This window comes from Amblyraja radiata, chromosome 26 (genome assembly GCF_010909765.2).
Source record: "Amblyraja radiata isolate CabotCenter1 chromosome 26, sAmbRad1.1.pri, whole genome shotgun sequence".
NCBI classification, from domain to species: Eukaryota; Metazoa; Chordata; class Chondrichthyes; order Rajiformes; family Rajidae; genus Amblyraja; species Amblyraja radiata.
In genome coordinates, this window is record NC_045981.1 from 33,774,685 (window position 1) to 33,795,891 (window position 21,207).

At 44.2% G+C, this 21,207-nt stretch overlaps 1 protein-coding gene across 3 annotated transcripts in view; it reads right to left on the minus strand.

Annotated features, from left to right (window-relative positions):
- The window catches only part of septin9 (septin 9), a 311,371-nt gene that overhangs the window by 256,822 nt on the left and 33,342 nt on the right, over positions 1–21,207 (minus strand). For 2 of the 3 annotated variants that reach the window (XM_033044636.1, XM_033044632.1), the window contains exon 2: positions 12,854–12,910. In XM_033044636.1, coding sequence (XP_032900527.1) covers positions 12,854–12,910 — 57 coding nt within the window. Of the gene's footprint in view, positions 1–484; positions 674–12,853; positions 12,911–21,207 lie in introns of those variants that run through there. The other variant, XM_033044635.1, reaches the window with a different exon arrangement.

The following is a 21,207-nucleotide window of genomic DNA, read 5'->3' on the forward strand; positions in this document are numbered from 1 at the left end:
GTGATGCAAAGCATATACTGCATCTATTTTATTTAAAATAAACCAAGTCTGTCCACAAGGTATAATAGTCACTTTATGACTATTTTCTTTTAACGGTAAGTTTAACGTTACGAATTGCTATGCTGGGTCAGAGGCAGAATATGTGCAACACATTCTTCTCTGCCCCCACTGTAAATCGCTGCAGTTTGTAAAGAGATTCACACAGAGATTTAACTTGTTATTGTTGATGAGAAAGATTTGCTGATTAGAGGCACAAGACAGTTGCACAAAATGTTTAATTATTTTAACGAACTGCACATCATTTTTTTTCTTAGACTCACAGCCTCGATAATTCTGGTAGGAAGCCCAAATGAAAGACAGACACTGTCTGCTTCTGGTAAAGAATCTTGGCCAGGGTAAACGCAAACCTCAAATGGAACAGCTTACACAGTTTCACAGTGAGCACCAACTTTTTTCTTTTTAAAATATAAGTGCTGTAACGTACCTGAAATTCTGACCCTGTCCATTAGTACAACAAACACCATTTAGTGCTATCCACAACACACCGCTTATCGTACCAACAGTTGCTTTTCCGCAAGTGCCTGCCTGATATAATTTCTTCAGTCTGTGCAATCATGAATGCACCATATTACCACATTACCATGTGCAGATCATATGTTTTTACCACACACTGAAGCAGCATTGTCAGATTGTGGCTTCAAAACTGAGCACGTGACCACATTCAGAAGTTTAAAATAACCTACCAGAAGACGGCAACTGTGTATCCTGAAGATACATCTGCCCAGTGTAATTCTACTGATAATCATATTAAAATAATTGTTCAAACTGAATTTTAGACAGGATGTTAAAAAAAAAAAAAGCCCCACCACAATATTATGGCAACATTTACCGAAAAAAAGAGCGATTTTAGTCTCAAAGAACACTGGGCAATTTGTACAAAGCTTGAGATGAAGGGAGACCCTTTGCTCTCAAAGCAGAAAGAAAGACAATTATAGAGAGAATATAAAGTAAAAGGAATAATACAGGCCTCTCACTAGTGGGAAAGAGCTTCTATGAACTTTTATGAAATATCGCAAGTTATTCAAAGCCGTTACTACACACTTCAAATATTTGCAGCTTTTAAACAATAGTCGAATGTTTCGCTTCCAAGTATTTTAATATTTTAACCCAATCCACTGCTCCAGCCGCCTGATTGCCAGCAGAAACGCTGGAGGACATTGGAGCTGATGCGTCAGGATGGTTTTGATGTGGATCAGATTACAGAATGACAAATAACAAAAGCATCCAATAAAATGATTGCACAAGGGGGGATTGAGCCACATTAACATGGTGCTTGTTGCATATTAAGCCGTTCCACAGAAAACAAAGAGACACTGGACAAACTGTACAAGCATGCGATCAAATGAGAGATCAAAGGCAGTGCCATTTATCATGCTTCTTTTTCCCAATGGACAGAGCTGTTGGCATTGTCGTCACATCTTTATGATGTTTACAAGTATCCATTATTAACACCGATTGGGATTCTGTGCGCTACTGATGTCGGACCTCCACGATCTCAATACTGTACCATCCCAAATGTTCCTTCTCTACTTTAAACGCGGTTCAGACAAGCCCAGGATTCAGTGGGCATGTTACAACTTCTGCCGTGAACATTTGAGCTCGTAATTTTCCCCAAAAGAAAAGGGCGAACCTTTAGAAAGGAGATGAGGAGGAATTTCTTTAGTCAGAGGGTGGTGAATCTGTGGAATTCGTTGCCACATTGACAGCTGTGGAGGCCAAATCATTAGGTATTTTTTTAAGGTACAAATTGATAGATTAGATAGATTCTTGATTAGTATGGGTTATGGGGAATAGGCAGGAGAATGGGGTTGCGAGGGAGAGATGGATCAGCCATGATTGAATGGTGGAGTAGACTTGATGGGCCGAATAGCTTAATTCTGCTCCAATAATTTATTAACATAAATCTTTTTCTCTAGACATAAGTGGACTGCAGATGCTGGAATCTTGCGCAGAACACAAAGCACTGGAGTAACAAAACGGGTCAGGCAGCATCTTTGGAAGACATGGATAGGTGACGTTTCAGATTGGGACCATTGTTCTTCAGAGAATCTTTTTTTCTGTTCCTTCTAATAATCTTCTCCTATGAAGATATGGGAATAGGTGTTTGTGTACATATTCCTTTGCAAATCTTACATTGCGGGTCGAAGGGCCTGTCCTATGCTGTACTGTTCCATGTTCTATGGTTTCTGTTCTATAAATGCCAGTTGCATCTGTAGTAATACCATAGTGATCTTCAAAATGAAAACCTCGTGATTATCGTCTGCCTGGTCAAGTGGATGAACAAGAGGCTGAACAGCAGTCCACAGAGCAAGTACCATTCAGATAAAATAAATTATAAATTGATTGCATTGACTTACATTAGGATTTGAGGACTTCATTTTTTAAAGCACAGGGTGATGTTACAGAGGTGTATGAAATCCTGAGAGGAATTCATAGGTTGAATACCCAGGATAAGGGAATCAAAATCCAGAGGACATAGGTTTAAGGAGAGAAGGGCAAGATTTAATAGGAATCTGATGGGCAACTTTTTCATTCAAAGGGTGGTGGGTATATGGAACGAGCTGCCAGAGGAGGCAGTTGATGGGGCCTGTAGGTCGGCGTGGACAAGTTGGGCCAAAGAGCCTGTTTCCATGCTGTATGGTCATGTACTTCAGCTCACTAAGCTGCCCTGCACTCCTTTATAGAATCAAGAACCAGCAAATATCTGTGGTAGAAATCAGGCACCGCAGATGCTGGTTTATATCAAAGATAGATACAAAGTGTTGGAGTAACTCAGCAGTTTAGCCGGGATGGGTGAGGTTTCGTGTCGGAACCCTTGTTCAGACATCGTCTTCAGACTTCCGTTGCCGCCGCCTCTGTGCCTTGTTCTATGGAAAGGAGTTCCTTACCATCCCGTGATGGTCCTTTCTCCTGTCTCCAACATTCCACTTGGACTCCCCAGGTGGCTATCTACCCTCTTTGGACCTTTTTTTTAATCAATAACAGTGATATTCATTTCAGATGAAATCAGAACAGCCCCTGGAACCTGGCTGTGCTGCTACAATATGTGATGTGTGATCACCAGGCAGTACAAGGCCGGTGGTCCATACACTGTGAGACGGAAGAGCTATGACTGTATACAAAATTATCCAATTATACTGGTGGAAACAAAAAATGCACAACTTGCATTAACTTCAACTTCATTCGAACGTTCACCATTTATTTTTCTGTACGTCGGGTTGCACAGTGGTGCAGCGGTAGAGTTGCTGCCTTACAGCGCCAGAGGCCCAGGTTCGATCCTGTCTACGGTGTGCTGTCTGTATTTAATTTGTATTTGTCCCCGTGACTGTGTGGGTTTTCTCCGGGTGCTCCGGTTTCCTCCCACACTCCAAAGACGTACGTACACATTTGTAAGTTAATATGCTTCTGTAAATTGTTCCTATTGTGTAGGATTGAACTAATGCACGGGTTATAATTGGTCAGCGCGGACTCGTTGGGCAATATGTTTTTAAATCACAGAACATTCTAACATGGAAATAAGTTTAATTTAATTTAGTGTGGAGATACAGCATGGAAACATGCCAGTCACACTACCTCATGTGATACACTTTCCCATCCACTCCCTATGCGCTAGGGGCAATTTACAAAGGACATTTAACCTACAAACGCGCACGTCTTTAGGATGAGGAAGGAAAGGTGAGCACCCAGAGAAGATAGACACAATCACAAGGAAAACTTGCAAACTTCACAAAGACAGCACCCATTATTTTTCCTTTCAGGGACAAAAACGATACTACATGCCTGAAATGGAGAGCAATTGGAACCTCTGCAGGGATGCACAGACACATACATTTACACACAGAATCATCTTCTATTCCACTTGAAAACGAAGATAAACATTTATAGTATTTTACATGGCTAAAGTTCGACATAAGTGATAAGCCTGACGCTAGAAAAAGGCAGCCTTTCATCAGCAGAGTCAACAATTCTAGCAATGAAATACATCATGTGGCAGCTGATTTCATATGAAGATGAGAAGTGGATAGAAACTGCAAAATTACAAGATTTGCTCACCAAACTTTAGTATAATTCTTATAGATTAGCAATTGCCATCTGTGGGGTAATTTATAGTTCACCAGGGGTGGCTTCACAATGGCACAGCGGTAGAGTTGCTGCTTTACTGCACCAGTGACCCAGGTTCGATCCTGACTTTGGGTACTGTCTGCATGGAGTTTGCACGTTCTCCCTGTGACCACGTGGGTTTTCACCGTGTTTTTCGGTTTCCTCACAAATTTCAAAGACGTGCAGGTTATGTGACTTCTGTAAATTGTTGCTGGTGATTGGGATAGAACTAGCGTAGGGGGTGATCGCCAGTCGGCATGGACTCAGTGGGCCGAAGCCTGTTTCCACCAGTGACGTGCGGTGAGGTCAATGGCTGAGGATGCACTGGCTTCTACCCCATCCTAACTTAGTTGTGTGTGTGTGTGTGTGTGTGTGTGTGTGTGTGTGTGTGTGTGTGTGTGTGTGTGTGTGTGTGTGTGTGTGTGTGTGTGTGTGTGTGTGTGTGTGTGTGTTAGTTGTCTTCCATGATGTGTCTGGGGGGAAAGGAGAGAAGGGAGGGAGGGAGAGAAGGGAGGAAGGAGAAAAGGGAAAAGAGAGAGAGGAAGGAGGGAGGGAAGGAGAGAAGGGAGGGAGGGAAGTAGAGAAAGGAGGGAGGGAAGGAGAGAAACAAAAAGAGAGAGAGGAAGGAGGGAGGAAAGGAGAGAAGGGAGGGAGGGAAGAAGGGAAGGGAAGGAGAGAAGGGAGGGACAGGGCCGGCGGCGGGAGTGGATGCCGGGGTCCCGAGTCGAGAGTAGATTACTCCAGCGTGGGGCCCAATTGGGAGCTCTCAGCGGCCCAGAGCCTCCGAATCAGCCGCTACAAATCAACGAACCTACCAGTCAGCGCCGCCGCTGCTGAGGCTAGCTAACGTGGAGGGAGTGCGAGGTAGCGTAAATTACATGGGCTGAGTCTACGTAATTGACGCTCACTCTCCCTCCACTGGGTTCAAGACATGCCCCCTTGTGAGGCAGACGTGATCGCTGCCTCCCCTGGTGCTTATTCATTGCAGTTTTATGAAGAGACCAGCAAGCCTAAATTTAATATATTTATATGTGAAAGAAGCTACCTGGACTATGGAAGGTGAGGACATGTAATGAAGGGATCTACAAACATTACATTGGTGACAGAGAGATAGTAACAGGCACAGGCTTATTGCCCGCGCTCCATGCAGTTTTTGAGGGGTTGCGAAAATCAGAGTGGAGGCTCAGCTCGTCGCTGCCTCACCCCACACCTCTCCCTGGATTTGCAGTGGAGCTGTGAAAATTTGGCGATTTTGACTATAAAAAATGATTAGATTCATATAGAAAAGACATTTATAACACAGATCAGTGGAACAATCTTTATATTTATTTTATTTTATTATTATTTTTCTTTACTTTTCTTAACAGCTATTTTCATTGGGAGTATGACAGGTGAGGCTCTGCCTCCCCTGCCTCCCCTGACCGCACATCCCTGGTTTCCACGCTGAATCTCTAAACCAAACATACTTGATTAAACATCAACACTTACCAAAATTAACAACCCCACTCTCACTATTGACGGCACCACTGTCTCCCCATCTCCTCAGGCCCGCAACCTTGGCGTGATCTTTGACTCAACCCTCTCCCTTGAGCCTCACATCCGCCATGTTGTCAAAACATCATTTTTTCACCTCCGCAACATCGCCAAAATCAGACCCTCTCTCACACCCCCCGCTGCTGAAAGACTCATCCATGCCTTCATCTCCTCCCGACTGGACTACTGTAACTCTCTTCTCTTTGGCATCAATTCCAGCAACATCAACCGACTCCAACTGGTCCAGAATGCAGCCGCCCGACTCATTACCCACACCAAATCCTGGCACCACATCACCCCAGTCCTCAAAGAACTTCACTGGCTTCCCATTTCCCACCGGATTATCTACAAAATCCTGGTCCTCACCTACAAAGCCCTCAACCACTTGGCCCCCCCTTATCTCACTGACCTCCTCTCCCCCTACCAACCCTCACGGTCCCTCAGATCCATTTCAGCCGGTCTCCTCTCCATTCTGAAATCCAACCTCTGCACTTTTGGAGACAGAGCCTTCTCCAGGGCAGCTCCCAAGCTCTGGAACTCCCTCCCACAATTGATCCGAACTTCTGAGTCCCTCACCATCTTCCAGTCCCGCCTCAAGACCCATCTCTTCACCTCTGCATACCCTTAGTCCCATGTCCCCCTTCCCTTTGCATCTCTGTCTTACTGCTCTATTTTGTTTTGTTCTTGACTCACCATGGAAAGCGACTTTGAGTCCTTGAAAACCGCTATACAAATAAAATGTATTATTATTATTATTATTATTAAGAAAGGCTTGTCATTCTTATAATGAATGCACCTCTTTATTTTTTGTAACTTTATCATGCAGTTAACAACACTGAAATAAATTGTATAATCTTACAAACCAATATGACTGGAAATACACGGTTTTCAAAATATCACACAATATAGTCAATTGTGTCTTAGAAGACAAGTTATTTTAGTAATTATCCAAGAAGATCATCGATTATAGCAAAATAACTAGTTTTTTTATTGTTAAATTATTATTAAACTGGCCATTAATTCTCACTGGAAAACAAAGTCACTGGATCTCTTGAAGTTACTTCAGACATTGCTGGTCAGTCAGGTTAGATGTGAATGAACGTTTATGCTTCATTAAAATAATTTATTTTTAGTTCGTGAGCATTAAACAAAACTCACCCGATTACAATAAACAAATTCAGTCTGGAGAAAAGTCCCGACCTGAAATGTTGCCTCTCCGTGTCCTCCAGAGATGCTGCCTGGCTCGCTGAGTTCCTCCAGCACTTTGTGTTCTACACAAAATCCCAGCATCTGCAGTTCCTTGTGTCTCAAGTCCTTCCTTCCTACCTCACATTCTTGTTCCAATCAAGTGCTTGTGTTTGAAATGCAAGACAACATCAAGCTTCAACACACAAGAAAGAGTAAAAGACTCACTTTGGCCGATTTCTTTTTCCCTTCAGCTATTTAAAATGTGTTTTTTAAACTCAAATGACAACTTCCAGGGGGAAACAGAATCTATTCATATTGGATATAAACACTTCAGATTATCAGGCAATTTTTCATTACTTAAGATGTCAAATGCAACTATTTATTTTATAACAGGCTGCACTTGAAAATGCCAGTATAAAAATATTTTTTGGTCAGAGTAATGTATCAGTATTACTAATCCAAACACCAAACAGTAACTCATATCCTGCTTGGATAGCTTCCAATCCAATAAACTTTGCGTTCTTAGTTTTAAGTGACCCCTTCCCCCCCCCCCCCCCACCCCTGTGTGAACCTTATCACCTATATCTCTCACAGTGACTTTCCATTTCACTCCTCAGGTGCACCAAGTGGTGGCAGAAAGCTCCCGGGATGTGGCTCAGGGCCCCTGAGAGAAAGGGGGGCCCGGAGAGAGCAAGGGGGGCCCGGCGAGAGAGTAAGGGGACGGGGCCGCCGAAAGCAATGTGGCGGGAGGTTGCCGATAGCAGATGGTGACCCGGCAGGGGGCGCTGCCGAGAGCAAAGGGGAAGATAAGACTGTTCGATTCATTTTTTGTAACCTTGTTGGCCTCAGAAACATGGTGACTCTTTGTGTGCTGCCTAGGTGAGGTCAGCTGCATGATGTTACTCCAGCATTTTGTGTCTATCTTTGGGATAAACCAGCATCTGCACTTCCTTATAGAGTCATAGAATCATACAGCATGGAAATGGGCCCTTCGATCCAACTTGCCCACACCGACCAACATGCCAAACCTGCAGTAGTCCTACCACCCTGCGTTTTGCCCATCTATACACAACTGAAACTCTCATCTTGTTATCGTCTTGTTTGCGTTGTTTTTACATTTGCACAAAAACGGTATGCGATAGCTTTACGATTTTTCGCAACCTTACTCACCGTTGTCCTGTGCTGCAAATGCACCAGGTTTTGTTCAGATCAGTGGTATATTTTAAAAGTTATGAAGGTTTAAAAATCCTTAAAACCGCGCTTGCGTAGATTGGTCTCCTCTACTGTCAGTCACAGCCAGGACTGCGAAGCCCCTTCTGGCACGATCGCTGCACTGATTGGCTGCCTCCGCTGTCAGTCATCGGTCACGACCCGCATCCCTGTTGGCGCCCAACTTCCTGCCGGCGCGGCCCACCTGAGAACTTGCATATTGCCCTTCCTGCCTGCCTGCCGGGGATCCCGAGGCCTGGGCGCTGAGCCTGGCTCTGAGGGAACCGACAGCTGATGCTCCTCCGGGGCACGCAAGAAGGGAGAGGAGCAGCAACCTCGGGATCCTGGGGAGGTGTGGAGGGAGAGTGGGGGGATTGAGGGAGAGGAGGGGGGTAGGGAGGGGAGAGGAGTTATGGAGGGAGGGAGGCTGAGGGTACGGGAAAGGAGAGGTGAGGGTAGGAGGAGAGGGGAAAGGAGAGGGAGGAGGTGAGGAGGGAGAGTGGGAGAGGACGGGGAATAGAGGGAGAGGAGGGGGTAGTGGGGGAGGTAGGGAGTGGGGTATAGAGGGAGGGGAGGCAGTGGGGAGGTTAGGAGTGATAGTGGGGGGATAGGGGGAGGTGTGGATTGTGGGGGGTGGGGGGATAGAGGGATAGGTGGGTGGTAGCGAGGGAGGGAGGGAGGGAGGGAGGGAGTTAAGGAGGGAGGGAGGGAGTTAAGGAGGGAGTGAGTGAGTGAGTGAGTGAGTGAGTGAGTGAGTGAGTGAGTGAGTGAGTGAGGGAGGGAGGGAGTGAGTGAGTGAGTGAGTGAGGGAGGGAGGGAGGGAGGGAGGGACTGAGGATAGGGGAAAGGAGAGGGAGGGAGAGGTGAGGGAGGGATTGGGGGAGGGGAGGAGGAGAGGGGAAAGAAGAGGGAGGGTGAAGAGGGGGATGGAGTGCTGGGGGATGAGGGGAAATGAGCCGCACCTGCGCAGTTGGGGGCTATGGGTGTGTGGTGGAATATTGCGTTGGGGGAACAGATTGCTTTGGGGGACCAGGCCTCCCATGTGACTGGGACCAAACGGTCCCACTTGGTCTAGTATCTCTCTACATCTGTCCTATCAATGTCCCTGTCTAATTGTTTTTAAACATTGAAATAGTCTGTGCCTCAATGAACTCCTCTGGCAGCTCATTCCATACACCAGCCACCCATTGTGTGAATAAGTTACCACTCAGATTTCTAATAAATCTTTTCCCCCTCACCTTAAACCTATGTCTTCTGGACCTCAATTCCCCTTATCTGGGCAAGAGACCGCGTGTCTATGCAACCTGTTCCTTCCGACACAAAGAACCAATAGTATTTGAATTAATCATGGACAGAAGTGTAAAATGGGCAATTTTGTTGAATCGATTAAAAATGAAAGATAGAGTAGAGTGTAAATAGGTTGCTCTTTTACTTTTGTCCACGTGGTGATCTCTCCGAAATTAAATTTACTCCAAAGTTTTGAATGTTAATGCAATTGATAGTATTTCTCCTGATCCCCATCAAGTGTGGCCAAGCAGGTTAGTTCATTCGTGCTTTCATCATCCTCCATACTGAGCCAAGCTCTCTGTCGTTTTGCTATCTGATCGTTTTATCTAAGTGCATTACGGAGTTAGATTTATACTTCAGCTGAGACAGTATACCCATTGATCCCAATGACAAAATAACAGTTTTCGATCAAGATTACAAATTAGGCCCCAAATGAAAGAAAACTAGATTAACTACTGTGAGAAAATGATGTAAACTGGAATAAATGAAGTACACATCATCCAAACCCCCAAAACATTACAGGATGACAGGAATAAAAGGTACAAGATGGGTACCTCATTGGCCAAGGGGTGACACAGTGGTGCAGCTGATGCCTCACAGCGCCAGAGATCCGTTCAATCTTGACCTCCGGTGCTCTCCGCATGGAGTTTGCATGTTCTATCAGTGACCATTTTAGTTTAGTTTAGAGATACAGCATGGAAACAGGCCCTTCGGCCCACTGGGTCTGCACCGACCAGCGATCCCCACACATTAACACTATCTTACACACACTAGGGACAATTTTTACATATACACCAAGCCAATTAACCTACATACCTGTACGTCTTTGGAGTGTGGGAGGATGCCGAAGATCTCGGAGAAAACCCAGGCAGGTCACGGGGAGAAATATACAGACTCCGTACAGACAGCACTCATAGTCGGGAACGAACCCAGGCCCCCGGCGCTGCAAGTGCTGTAAGGCAACAACTCTACCTCTGCGCCACCGTGACCCACGTGGGTTTCCTCCAGGTGTTCCGGCCTCCTTCCACAGCTCACACATGTGTTGATTTGTAGGTCAATTGCCCCCATAGTGTGCAGGGAGTGGATGTGAAAATGGGGTAATGTCGACACATTGAGAACGTGTGATCAATGGTCGGCGTGGACTCGGGGGATCGAAGGGCCTGTTTCTTTGTTGTATCTTTCAATCAACACAATGAAAAACTTTAACACAAGAATGAGGTAATGTATTTCAATAACTAAAACAAAATGATCACATCTTGCTTGGAAGATAAAGAGAATAAAAAACAAGAAAACAACGAGACGGGTTGGAAATAGAAATACATAAAACAAAAGACAGACACAAAGTGCAGGAGTAACTCAATGGGTCAGGCAGAACTCCAGAGATAAAGCAAAGGCGAAGTTTCAGAGTGGAACCCTTCTTCAGTCTGAAGAAGGGTCCCAACATGAACCATCACTTATCCTTTTTTCTGCAGAGATGCTGTCTGACCCGCTGAGTTACTCCAGCACTGTGCGTCTATTTTTGGTATAAACCAGCGACTGCAGTTCTTTGTTCCCACATAAAATAAAAGATGTTGTGGCTTTGAAGATGGTGCAGAGGAGATTTACCAGAATGCTGCCTGGATTAGATTGTTTCAGCTACAGGGAGATATTGCATAGACTTGGATCGTTTTCTCTCGAACCTCAGAGGTTGAGTGGAGAGGATAGAAGTTTATTAAATTATGAGAGACATAGATAGTGTAGACAGTCAGAACCTTTCTCCCAGGGTGGAAATATCCAAGAATTGTGGATAAGGTGAGAGGAGGAAAGTTTAATGGAGATTTGCGGCAATTATTATATATTTGTTTTAAACAGAGTGTGGTGGAGTCCTGGAATACTTTGGCGGTGGAGGTGGATCCGGTAGTGGTGTTTACACGGCTTTTGGATAGACACATGGAAGTGAAGGGAATAGAGGGATATGGATCATTTGCAGGCAGATTAAATCAGTTTAACTTGACAAACATTGTGGGCCAATTGGCCTATTCCAATGCTGTACTGTTCTATGTTCTATGATCAACTGCAGAAATGGACAGAGAAATGTCAGATGGAGTTTATTCCGAACAAGTATGAGGTGTTGCTCTTTGGGAGGTTGAATCAAAGGTGAAGCTAGAGAGTTGATGGCAAGAACCTCAACAGCATTGTGTGCAGAGGTCCAGTTCCAATTCTGAAGGTGGCAGCACAAGTTGATAGAGTGGTAAGGAAGGCGTATGTCATGTTGATAGTGGTAAGGAAGGCTTGCCATACATAAACCATTGGTCAGGGCATTGAGTAAAAGAGTGAGGGAGTCATGATGCAGCTTTGTGAGACTTGGGTTCGGCTGCATTTGGAGTAGTGCGTCGTTCAGATCACCCAATTACAGGAAAGCTTTGAAGAGGGTGCAGAAGAGGTTTACTCAGATCAGGGCATAGTCTCAACAAGGAGAGTCTAGCTTAGAGATACAGCATTGAAACAGGTACATAGGCCCACCGAGTCCACGCTGACCACCAATCATCCATTCACACACTAGATCTACATATTCCCTCCACACCCGGGGCAATTTACAGAGGCTAATTAACCTACAATGCCGCATGTATTTGAGATGTGGGAGGAAACTGGTGCCCGCGTTGGAAACTCACGCAGTCATAGGGATGATGCGCAAACTCCACACAGACAGCATCTGAAGTTAGGGTTGATCCCGAATTTCTGGCACTGTGAGACAGCATCTCCACCTGCTGTGCCACCATGGAGAGTGGGCAACCTTGGATTGTTTTCCCTAGAATGCTGGAGGTTGAGGGGAGACCTGATGAATGTGTATAAAATGATGAGAGGCATAGATAGGTTCAAAAGTCAAAAGAACGCCACTAGAGAGCATAGAGAACGCCACTAGAGAGCATAGCTTTAGGTGAGAGAGGGAAAGTATTTCCCAGGTGGTAGGTGCCTGGAACGCGCTGCCAGGGGAGGGGGTGGAGGCAGATGTGATAGTGGCGTTTGAGAGGCTATTAGATAGGCGCATGGATATGCAGGGAATGGAGGGATATGGATCACGTGCAGGCAGAGGAGATTCGTTATTCTTGGCATTATGGTCGGCACAGACACTGTGGGATGAAGTGTCGGTTCCTGTACTGTACTTTTCCATGTTCTGTGTTCCAAAGGAGTGTACCGATGGATGAAATGCAATAAAATGAACTGCAGATGCTGGTTTATTCCAAAGGTTGATACAAAATGCTGGAGTAACTCAGCGGGTCAGGCAGCATCTCTGGAGAAAATGGACAGGTGTTCAATTCTCCAGATATCAGTGTTCTCCAGAGATGCTGCCTGACCTGCTGAGTTACCCCAGCATGTTGTGTCTAAGAATGGAGGGGAGAAATCTTGATATAAAGCATAAACTTTGGCATAAATGCCGTGTGCTACACGAGAAGCTCAAATTCAGAACAGCCTTAGGGATCACGAGGTTACTCACGTGAATTGCTGATGTCAGCAGTTCTTCGCAATTTTCCACTTGCAGTCCTTGTGATTCCTAAAACAAAGGAAAAAATATATAATTTTAGCAAAATGCCATTTTACTCATCTCCCCAATTACCATATTTCTAACTCCCTTGGCAGCAGGATGGTGTGGCAGTAGAGTTACTGCCTCACAGCACCAGAGACCCAGGTTCGATCCTGACTACGGGTGCTGTCTGTACAGAGTTTGTACGTTCTCCCTGTGACCACGTGGGTTTTCTTCGGGTGCTCCGGTTTCCTCCCACACTCCAAAGACGTACAGGTTTGTAGTTTAAGTGGTTTTGGTTTGTGGTAAAATTGTCCCTAGTGGATGTGTGATAGTGTACGAGGTGATCGCAAAACAGTGCGGACTTAGTGGGCTGACAGGTCTGGTTCCACGCTGCATCTCTAAAATCTAATATCTGAAGTCTAAAAGTTATCCACCCCACCACCCAAGTTTATCATCAAATAATAATTTAATAATAAATACTTTATTGATCCCCTCAGGGAAATTCAGATGTCCAGAAGCCCCCACAGATTCAAAACGAACGCAGACAGAAAATACATAGAATACAATGTGGACACTACCTGAGAGCAATAAATACTTAAAAAGACCAATAATTAACAATTAAAAATTAAAAATTGCAAAATGCATCCCCCTACAGCCTAGCGGTCCAAATTATAAAATCTAATGGCTGCAGGGGTGAAGGATCTCCTGAACCGCTCCGTTCTACAGGGCAGGGACAGGAGCCGGTTGTTGTTCCGAGTGCTCTTTTGACTCTCCAGAATTACATGGAGGGGATGCCCGGGGTTTTTCAGGATGACCTGCACCTTGTGCCTCATACGCCTCTCAAGCCCATCCATCCCAGAGTCTACTCTCCCCTCCAGCACTGAGCTAGCTCGTTTAACCAGTTTGTCCAGCTTCTTGTTGTTTTTTGCACTAATGCTGTTGCCCCAGCAGACAACAGCGTAGAAAATAACACTTGCAACCACAGTGTTGTAAAACATGTGCAGCATATCATTACACACATTGAAGGATTTGAGCCTTCTGAGAAAAAAAATATTGGGGGTAACTAATATATAATTCATGTGAATCGGTCACAAAGGTTTAAACAGGTTAAAAAAATCTAGGCATTGAAAAAATGGTTAAGTGGAACATAAAACAGTACAGATGGAATGGGGCAAGGGGCAGGGGGTGGGGGGGGGGGGGGAGAAGGGATAAAAGGAGAATGTGGGATTTGGGGATGGGAGTTGTGTCCTGTCCCCACCTCTCTTCCAACATTCTCCCTCCAGACAAGCAGTCTGAAGAAAGGGTCACAATGCAAAACGTCACCTATCCATGTCCTCCAGAGATGCTCCAGGGATGTATTGTTGAGGCTTTGCAAGACACTGGTCAGACATTATTTGGAGTATTGAGAGCAGTTTTGCTGACATTGGAGACGGTCCAGAGGAGGTTTACAAGAATGATCCCAGGAATGATTGGGTGATGAGCGTTTGATGGCACTGGGCCTAAACTCGCTGGAATTTAGAAGGACGAATTTCTTTAATTCAAAGGGTGGTGAATCCGTGGAATTCATTGCCACAGACGAGGACAAGTTAACGGATATTTTTAAAGCTGAGAATGACGGATTCTTGATTAGTAAGGGTGTCAGGGGTTATGGGGTGAAGGTAGGAGAATGGGGTCGAGAGGGAAGGATGTATCAGCCATGATTCAATGGCAGAGTAGACTTGATGGGCCGAATGGCCAAATTGTGCACCTCGAACATGAACATATGCTGCCTGACCCGCTGAGTTACTCTAACACTTTGTGCTGTACACAAGATCCCAGCATTTGCAGTTTGTTGCGCCTCTATCATATTCCTTCCTTGCCCCAAAAATTTTCTAATCACCAATGAGTAATACCATTAATAATGGAGCAAAAATGATTTAGGAAGCAGCAATTAAGAAGTCATTGTACTGTGTAGTCTAGTTCCAGCACATTGCTTATAAATCATCTTACATAGCCGCCTCTTGAATATTTATTGTGTATTTCGGTAGACACGGTAGACAGAATATTGGGAACTTGATGGGAAGGAGGGTGAATGAGGATAATGCATTCCTACTGCAGACAAGGACGATGCAACATTTTCCTGCCATCTTGTTGGTCTTTATCCAAAAATCTAAGTTCTCCAAGCGATTTTCTAAAACCCTTGCAACTTTTTTTTGAATACATAAAAAGAGCAGAGAACTGAACTGACTGCCAGCTTCACATATCCTGGTGGTCTGCCAGCTTCTTGTGTCTGCTTCAATCGGCACTATTGTTAAAAGGGCAGCAGCAAACTGGCAGAGATTTTATTTTGGACGAATAACTTCTGAGACATTGAGAGGTGAGAGGAGAAAGGAGGCGTGCGTCAAATGTTGTTACATTTTATTTTGGGGGGAGGAGGGGAGAAGTTATTTCTGCAGGGATTACTATGGCAGCCATTGCTTGAAGCAAATTTAAGAAAACGTTGGTTTGCAATGATTTAGCTGACTTTTGAAGCTACCATCTAAAAGCTACGTCGATCTGCCAAGAACTATAGTCAAAAACAGACCCTCCAACTGACTGAAGCACAAAAGCTTCGAGTCCTCCCTTCTATCCTGCATCTAGCCTTAACCATTATACCAGCATTTTGCTTAAAAGAAAAACATTAAATTGTTTCATTAAAAAGCAGCAAAAAATAAAACATTGGCAGGGTCAAATGGGGTCTGAGAAGAGATTTCAACCGATGGAACTGGCAAACAAGTAGGAAAAAAATATTTCATGTTTGAAAACTCTCAGTGAAGTCCATGTGGATTAAAATTATTTAATTTGCCACTGAATAGAGACCACAGAATTCAAAGAGAATTCATTTTAAACCAAAACGAAGATCTCTCCCCTAATAAATCTCTTCTGTACAAAAACGTGGCAGGAATAGTGAATCATTGGGTGACTCACTTTCCAGTTTTCTTCAAAAGGAAAGCACTTCAAACACCACAAGGAAGGTCACATCAAAGATTTTTTTATTTCCTCTGTCAAAATTCAATTAGAGCTCTTTCAGGGCAAATTCCTTTGTCCCAGGTTCAGACAATTCAAAATTTAAAATGTAAAGCCTCATCTTCTTTCTTCATTCATTGATTCATTGATGAGATGGTCACAAGGAACAACAAAGCATGATCAGTATTACTAATGCTACCACCATCAATCCATGGAGAACAGTGAGAACTCTTTCTCCAATGCCTCCTGTTCCACACTTTATGCCGTTCACAGCAAGCGTCAATTGAACTTCCATTTCAGTCAGTGGATTTTCTGGTGCAGATCATTGTCAATACTTTGTCTTTACTATCAATCCTAATTAGACACTGAAAATGAAAGCTGTAGGGGAGAAATTGAAAAGAGCAGATGTCCTGCATTAGATTATAAAAACATTGACTTTGGAATTCACTTTAGAGATACAGTGCAGAAGCAGGCCCTTCGGCCCACCAAGTCCATGCCGACCAGTATACTAGCACTATCCTACACATTAGGGACCATTAACAATTTTTTATCATTAACAATTTTTAATCTACCGTCCATGTTTAAAAGTTACAATTTTCTCCTTAATGTCCTGTATAACATATGCATCAAATGAAGAGTTATTAAAAATTTAGATTTTCACTGCACATAATTCCAATTTCTACTACTGCATCTATTCCAGGTGCTACTGATATTCCCTGAGATCTCTTACCAACAGCACGAGAGGTCATCAATAAATATTTATATATATACTTGCCAATCTTTTACATTGGGTACCTTTCAGGTGGTTTTATTGGATCTTTATACAACCTGTATTTTCAGATCTCTTGTTGCCATGGATACCTCACCAATCATCTGTTTTTCCTTCAAGGTCCGATTATTTTAAAATTTAAACCAGACTCATCCATGGGCAATCTGAAGTTGACCCAAGCACTAGTATTGTCCACACCTCAATCTAACCAAACCGTCATTAACATACAGAGGTTCTGCTTGAAATCTGAACTTAAACAAATGCTATAAAGTGCAAACTTTGGCAGATCGGATTAGTGTATTTCGTGTAGTTTAGAGTTACAGCATGAAAACAGGCCCTTCAGTCCACTGAGTCCGTGCCGACCAGAAATCAACCTGTACACTAGCACTTTCCTGCACACTAGGGACAATTTACAATTTACAGAGGCCAATTAAACTACAAACCTGTACGTCTTTGGAATGCCAGAGGAAACCAGAGCACCCGGAGAAAGCCCATGTGGTCACAGGGAGAACGTACAAACTCCGTACAGACAGTGCCCATAGTCAGAATCGAACTTCTGTCTCTGACTCTGCAAGGCAGTTACACTACTTCACTGTGCAGCCCTGATGATATGAAAGTGAATTCCGTTGCATCCATAGTTAGAGAATTATAAACATTCAAGTCAAGAGCGTTTTATTGTCATATGTACCGAAACGGAACCACAACAGTTATGTAAACACAATAAAACCCATAAATAACTAAAAAAGTTCAGTAAAACAGACAAATAAACAAACAATAATAGAGCAGTCCAATTTGTTTTCCCCAAAATCTATATAATTCGAAGCATATTTGGAAGTTGTGATGTTTAATAGTCTGATGGTTGTAGGGAAGAGACATACATCATGGAAAAAGGCCTTTTGGCCCATATTGCCCACGCCGACCAACATGCCCCATCAACAGTGAAGATAGAAAACGTCACCTATTCCTTTTTTCCAGCAATACTGTCTGACCTGCTGAGTTACTCCAGCAATTTGTGTCTATCTTTGGTGTAAACCAGCTTCTGCAATTCCTTCTTCCAAACTTTGTATGCCCCCTCTACACTAGTCTCACCTGCCTGTGTTTGACCCAATGTACCTATTTATTGCCACATGCACCAATTAAGGTAGAGTGGAATTTGATTTACCATGCAGCCACACAATCAAAAAGAGCACAATACACAGTAGAATACAACATGAACATCCCCCACAGTGGAATCAACATTCTACACTGTGGTGGGAGGCAATAATGTGTAGGAAGGAACTGCAGATGCTGGTTTAAACCGAAGATAGACGTAAAAAGCAGGAATAACTCAGCAGGACAGGCAGCATCTCAGGAGGGAAGGAGTGGATGACGTTTCACGTAGAGTCTTGACCGGAAACATCACCCATTCCTTCTCTCCAATGATGTTGCCTGTCCCACTTAGTTACTCCAGCTTTTTGTGTCTATCTTCTCTAAAGCTACCCTGTCTATGTACCTGTCCAAATATTTCTTAAATGTTGTGAATCTATTGATACAAATTACGTTGAGGCACTTGTGGTAGAATGTTCCCAAACTGTACTCATTCATTACTTTCAGATGGAAATGTTTTCGAATGGCAGCACACCATATATGTGACATTTATTGAGGTTTTCCTACCAAGTAAATCACCCCCAAGCTGAAAAAGAACTCAGCCAGACCAACATGGCAAAGACTAATCCAACTCAAACCCAATATGTTTGACCAGAATATGAACACATGGTCTGCCTTCTTTACTAGTGCACAGGGTTTGGTTCAGGTGGTCAGGGAAGGAATGTAGTGTCTGACTTTCTCTTCAACGTAAAATTGTCCTTCCGCACTCTCCTTTTGGACTTTAGACTCTTGGCTTTTGAGATACAGAGCGGAAACAGGGCCTTCAGCCCACCGAGTATGCGCCAACTAATGATCACCCCGTATGCTAACACTATCCTATATACGAGGGATAATTTTTCACTGAAGCCAATTAACTTACAAACCTGTACGGCCTTAGAGTGTGGAAGGAAACCGGTGCATCCGGAGAAAACCCACGCGGTCACAGAGAGAAAGTACAAACTCTGTGCAGACAGCACCCGTAGTCAGGCTCGAACCCAGGTCTCTGGCGCTGTAAGGCAGTAACTCTACTGCTGCGACACTGTGCCACTCCAGCAATGCCTGCCTCTAAGCAACTAGTTTCATCCAAATAACATGTCTTGCTACTGATCTGGCACAGAAGAGTTAATAAAATCAGGTCCCTTTCTCTCAGCTAAGAAGCTCCTTAATGACAACATTTCTAACTCGGATCTCAGCTGATAAAATAAACTGAGATCTTTGCTAAAAGTCTACTGCTGGAAAATAGCAGAAACAAATCTGCTGAGGAGTTTTTTTTATTATGCTTTAGAATAAATTTATATGCAAGCAACCAGACAAAGAGTTTCCTATTAAAACTAAAAAAATATTAACGTACAGTAAAAACAATTGTGATGTTTATGACACCTTAAAGCCAGGGTTTTGAATAGGATGTTTAAAATGATATGGCATTTTCACACACTCTAAACTGTGGTATAGGAAAACAAAGTTCTGGAGTTGGCAGAATGTTTCTCAAATTCATCGTGGTAGTTGATTGAAACATTGCAGTATGAAATATGTTGTTTTTTTCTTTAACTTATGCATCGAAGAAAGGAATATGCATTTATAGCGCAGCACAGTGGTGCAACGGTTGTGCTGCTGCCTAACAGCGCCAGGGACTCGGGTTCGATCCCGACTACGGGTGATGTCAGCACAGAGTTTGTATGTTCTCCCTGTGACCGCAAGGGTTTATTCCTCGTGCTCCGATTTCCTGCCACACTCCAAAGACATGCAGGTTTGTAGGTTAATTGGCTTTGGTAAAAAAATTATAAATTTGTCCCCAGTGCTAGCGTACGGTGTGATCACTGGTTGGCACAGACTTGGTTGGGCCGAAGGGACTGTTTCCGCGCCGAATCTCTAAAGTATAAAGTATAATGATGATTCCAAGCCTTCAGTTCCCATTCACATGAAAGCAATGCAAGAATTGCAGATAATAGAGCAGTTATGCTTCGAATGATGACTGAGGCAGAGATTTTGGCCGGGGTACCAAGTTTACAAAAGTTCCCTGGAATGTTCTACAACCTCGACTATAGGCTCAGGAGTGGGATTTGAACCCATGCCCCAAGGGTCAAGTCCCTTGTAGCTAGCAACTGAAATAATATTAACATCCAGTATGATCAGGAAATTTGAACAGTAATATTTATTTCACTGCAGTGAATTCCATTTCCCCTAAAATGCATGTTCTTTTCAATGGGTTTTTTTTTTTTTTTTTTTTTTTCCTTCGAGTCCGTTGCAATCTCAGATGTCGTTCTGCCAGTATCTGGCGCAGGTCACAGCTGGTCGGGTCGGTACAGCCAGGTCCTGGGGGCTGCACTGGGGGGGCGTCGTCACACTAGGTCCAGTAGGTGGGACATTGTCTGTACTGCTCCACAGCTGCATGTGTCTTCTGCCTGGTAGTTCCATGCTTTCATAAGTGCTTTGCACCTCCCCTGCTCCACTCGTAATCTGTTGAGGGTCTTCCAGGTTGGCCATGGGAGGTCGTGCCCGCTGGCGAGGCATTCAGTCGGAGTGATTCCTCTCTCCATCCAGTCGTGGGCTCGTGTGTTGAGCTGGTTCCATTCATCTTTCCAGATGTTGGTCCTTGCTGTTTCTTTGGTTGTCTGGAGAGGTGGGACTGTCTGCAAGAAACTGGCTCTGGATTTCAGTCGGGGTGGAGGTGCTGTGTGTCCGTGCAGGGGGTGCCTGGTATCGATCTCCTGTGCTCTCCGCTCGTCTTGGGCGACGATGGATCGTCTGATATGGGGGGGGCAATACCAGCTAGGGCGTAGAGGCATGGGACTGGCGTTTTCAATGGTACAGCTGCTGGAACCGCTGCCTACCAGCGTCAGGGATTCAGATTTGATCCTGACCTTGCGTGCTGTTTGTGAGGAGTTTGCATGTTCTCCCTATGAGCACATGGGTTTCCTCCGGGTGCTCCAGTTTCCTCACCCATCCCAAAGACATGCAGGTTTGTATGTCAATTGATGTACCTAGCTAATTGCTTCTCAAGCATTGCAATAGTCCCTGCCTCAACTACTTCCTCCGGCAGCTCGTTCCATACACCCACCACCCTTTGTGAGACTCTATGGAGAGTGTCCAGTTTGAGCGGCTTTCAGGAATTCGACACAAGTTTGTGATCGCAATTTCCAATGGTGCTCGACACGACACAAACCAGGAGCTGGCTGTGCACAAGTTACATGTGTCACCTCAAACGGTACTGAATGTCAGGAAGGATGGCCCATCAATCTAGAGCTGGGACTCTTTGAACCCAATATGATGAAAAGTATACAATTTAAAACAGCTTGTATTATTTGCACTCATTGCCTTTACAAAGAGAATGCATGTGTTAACTAGCAGAATGGAAATTCTTGTGGAATTGTTGGCGCAAGACTTTGTTGGCAAATACTCAAAGCCTTTATACTTTATGAGATAATTAAAGGGGAAAATGTAGAAA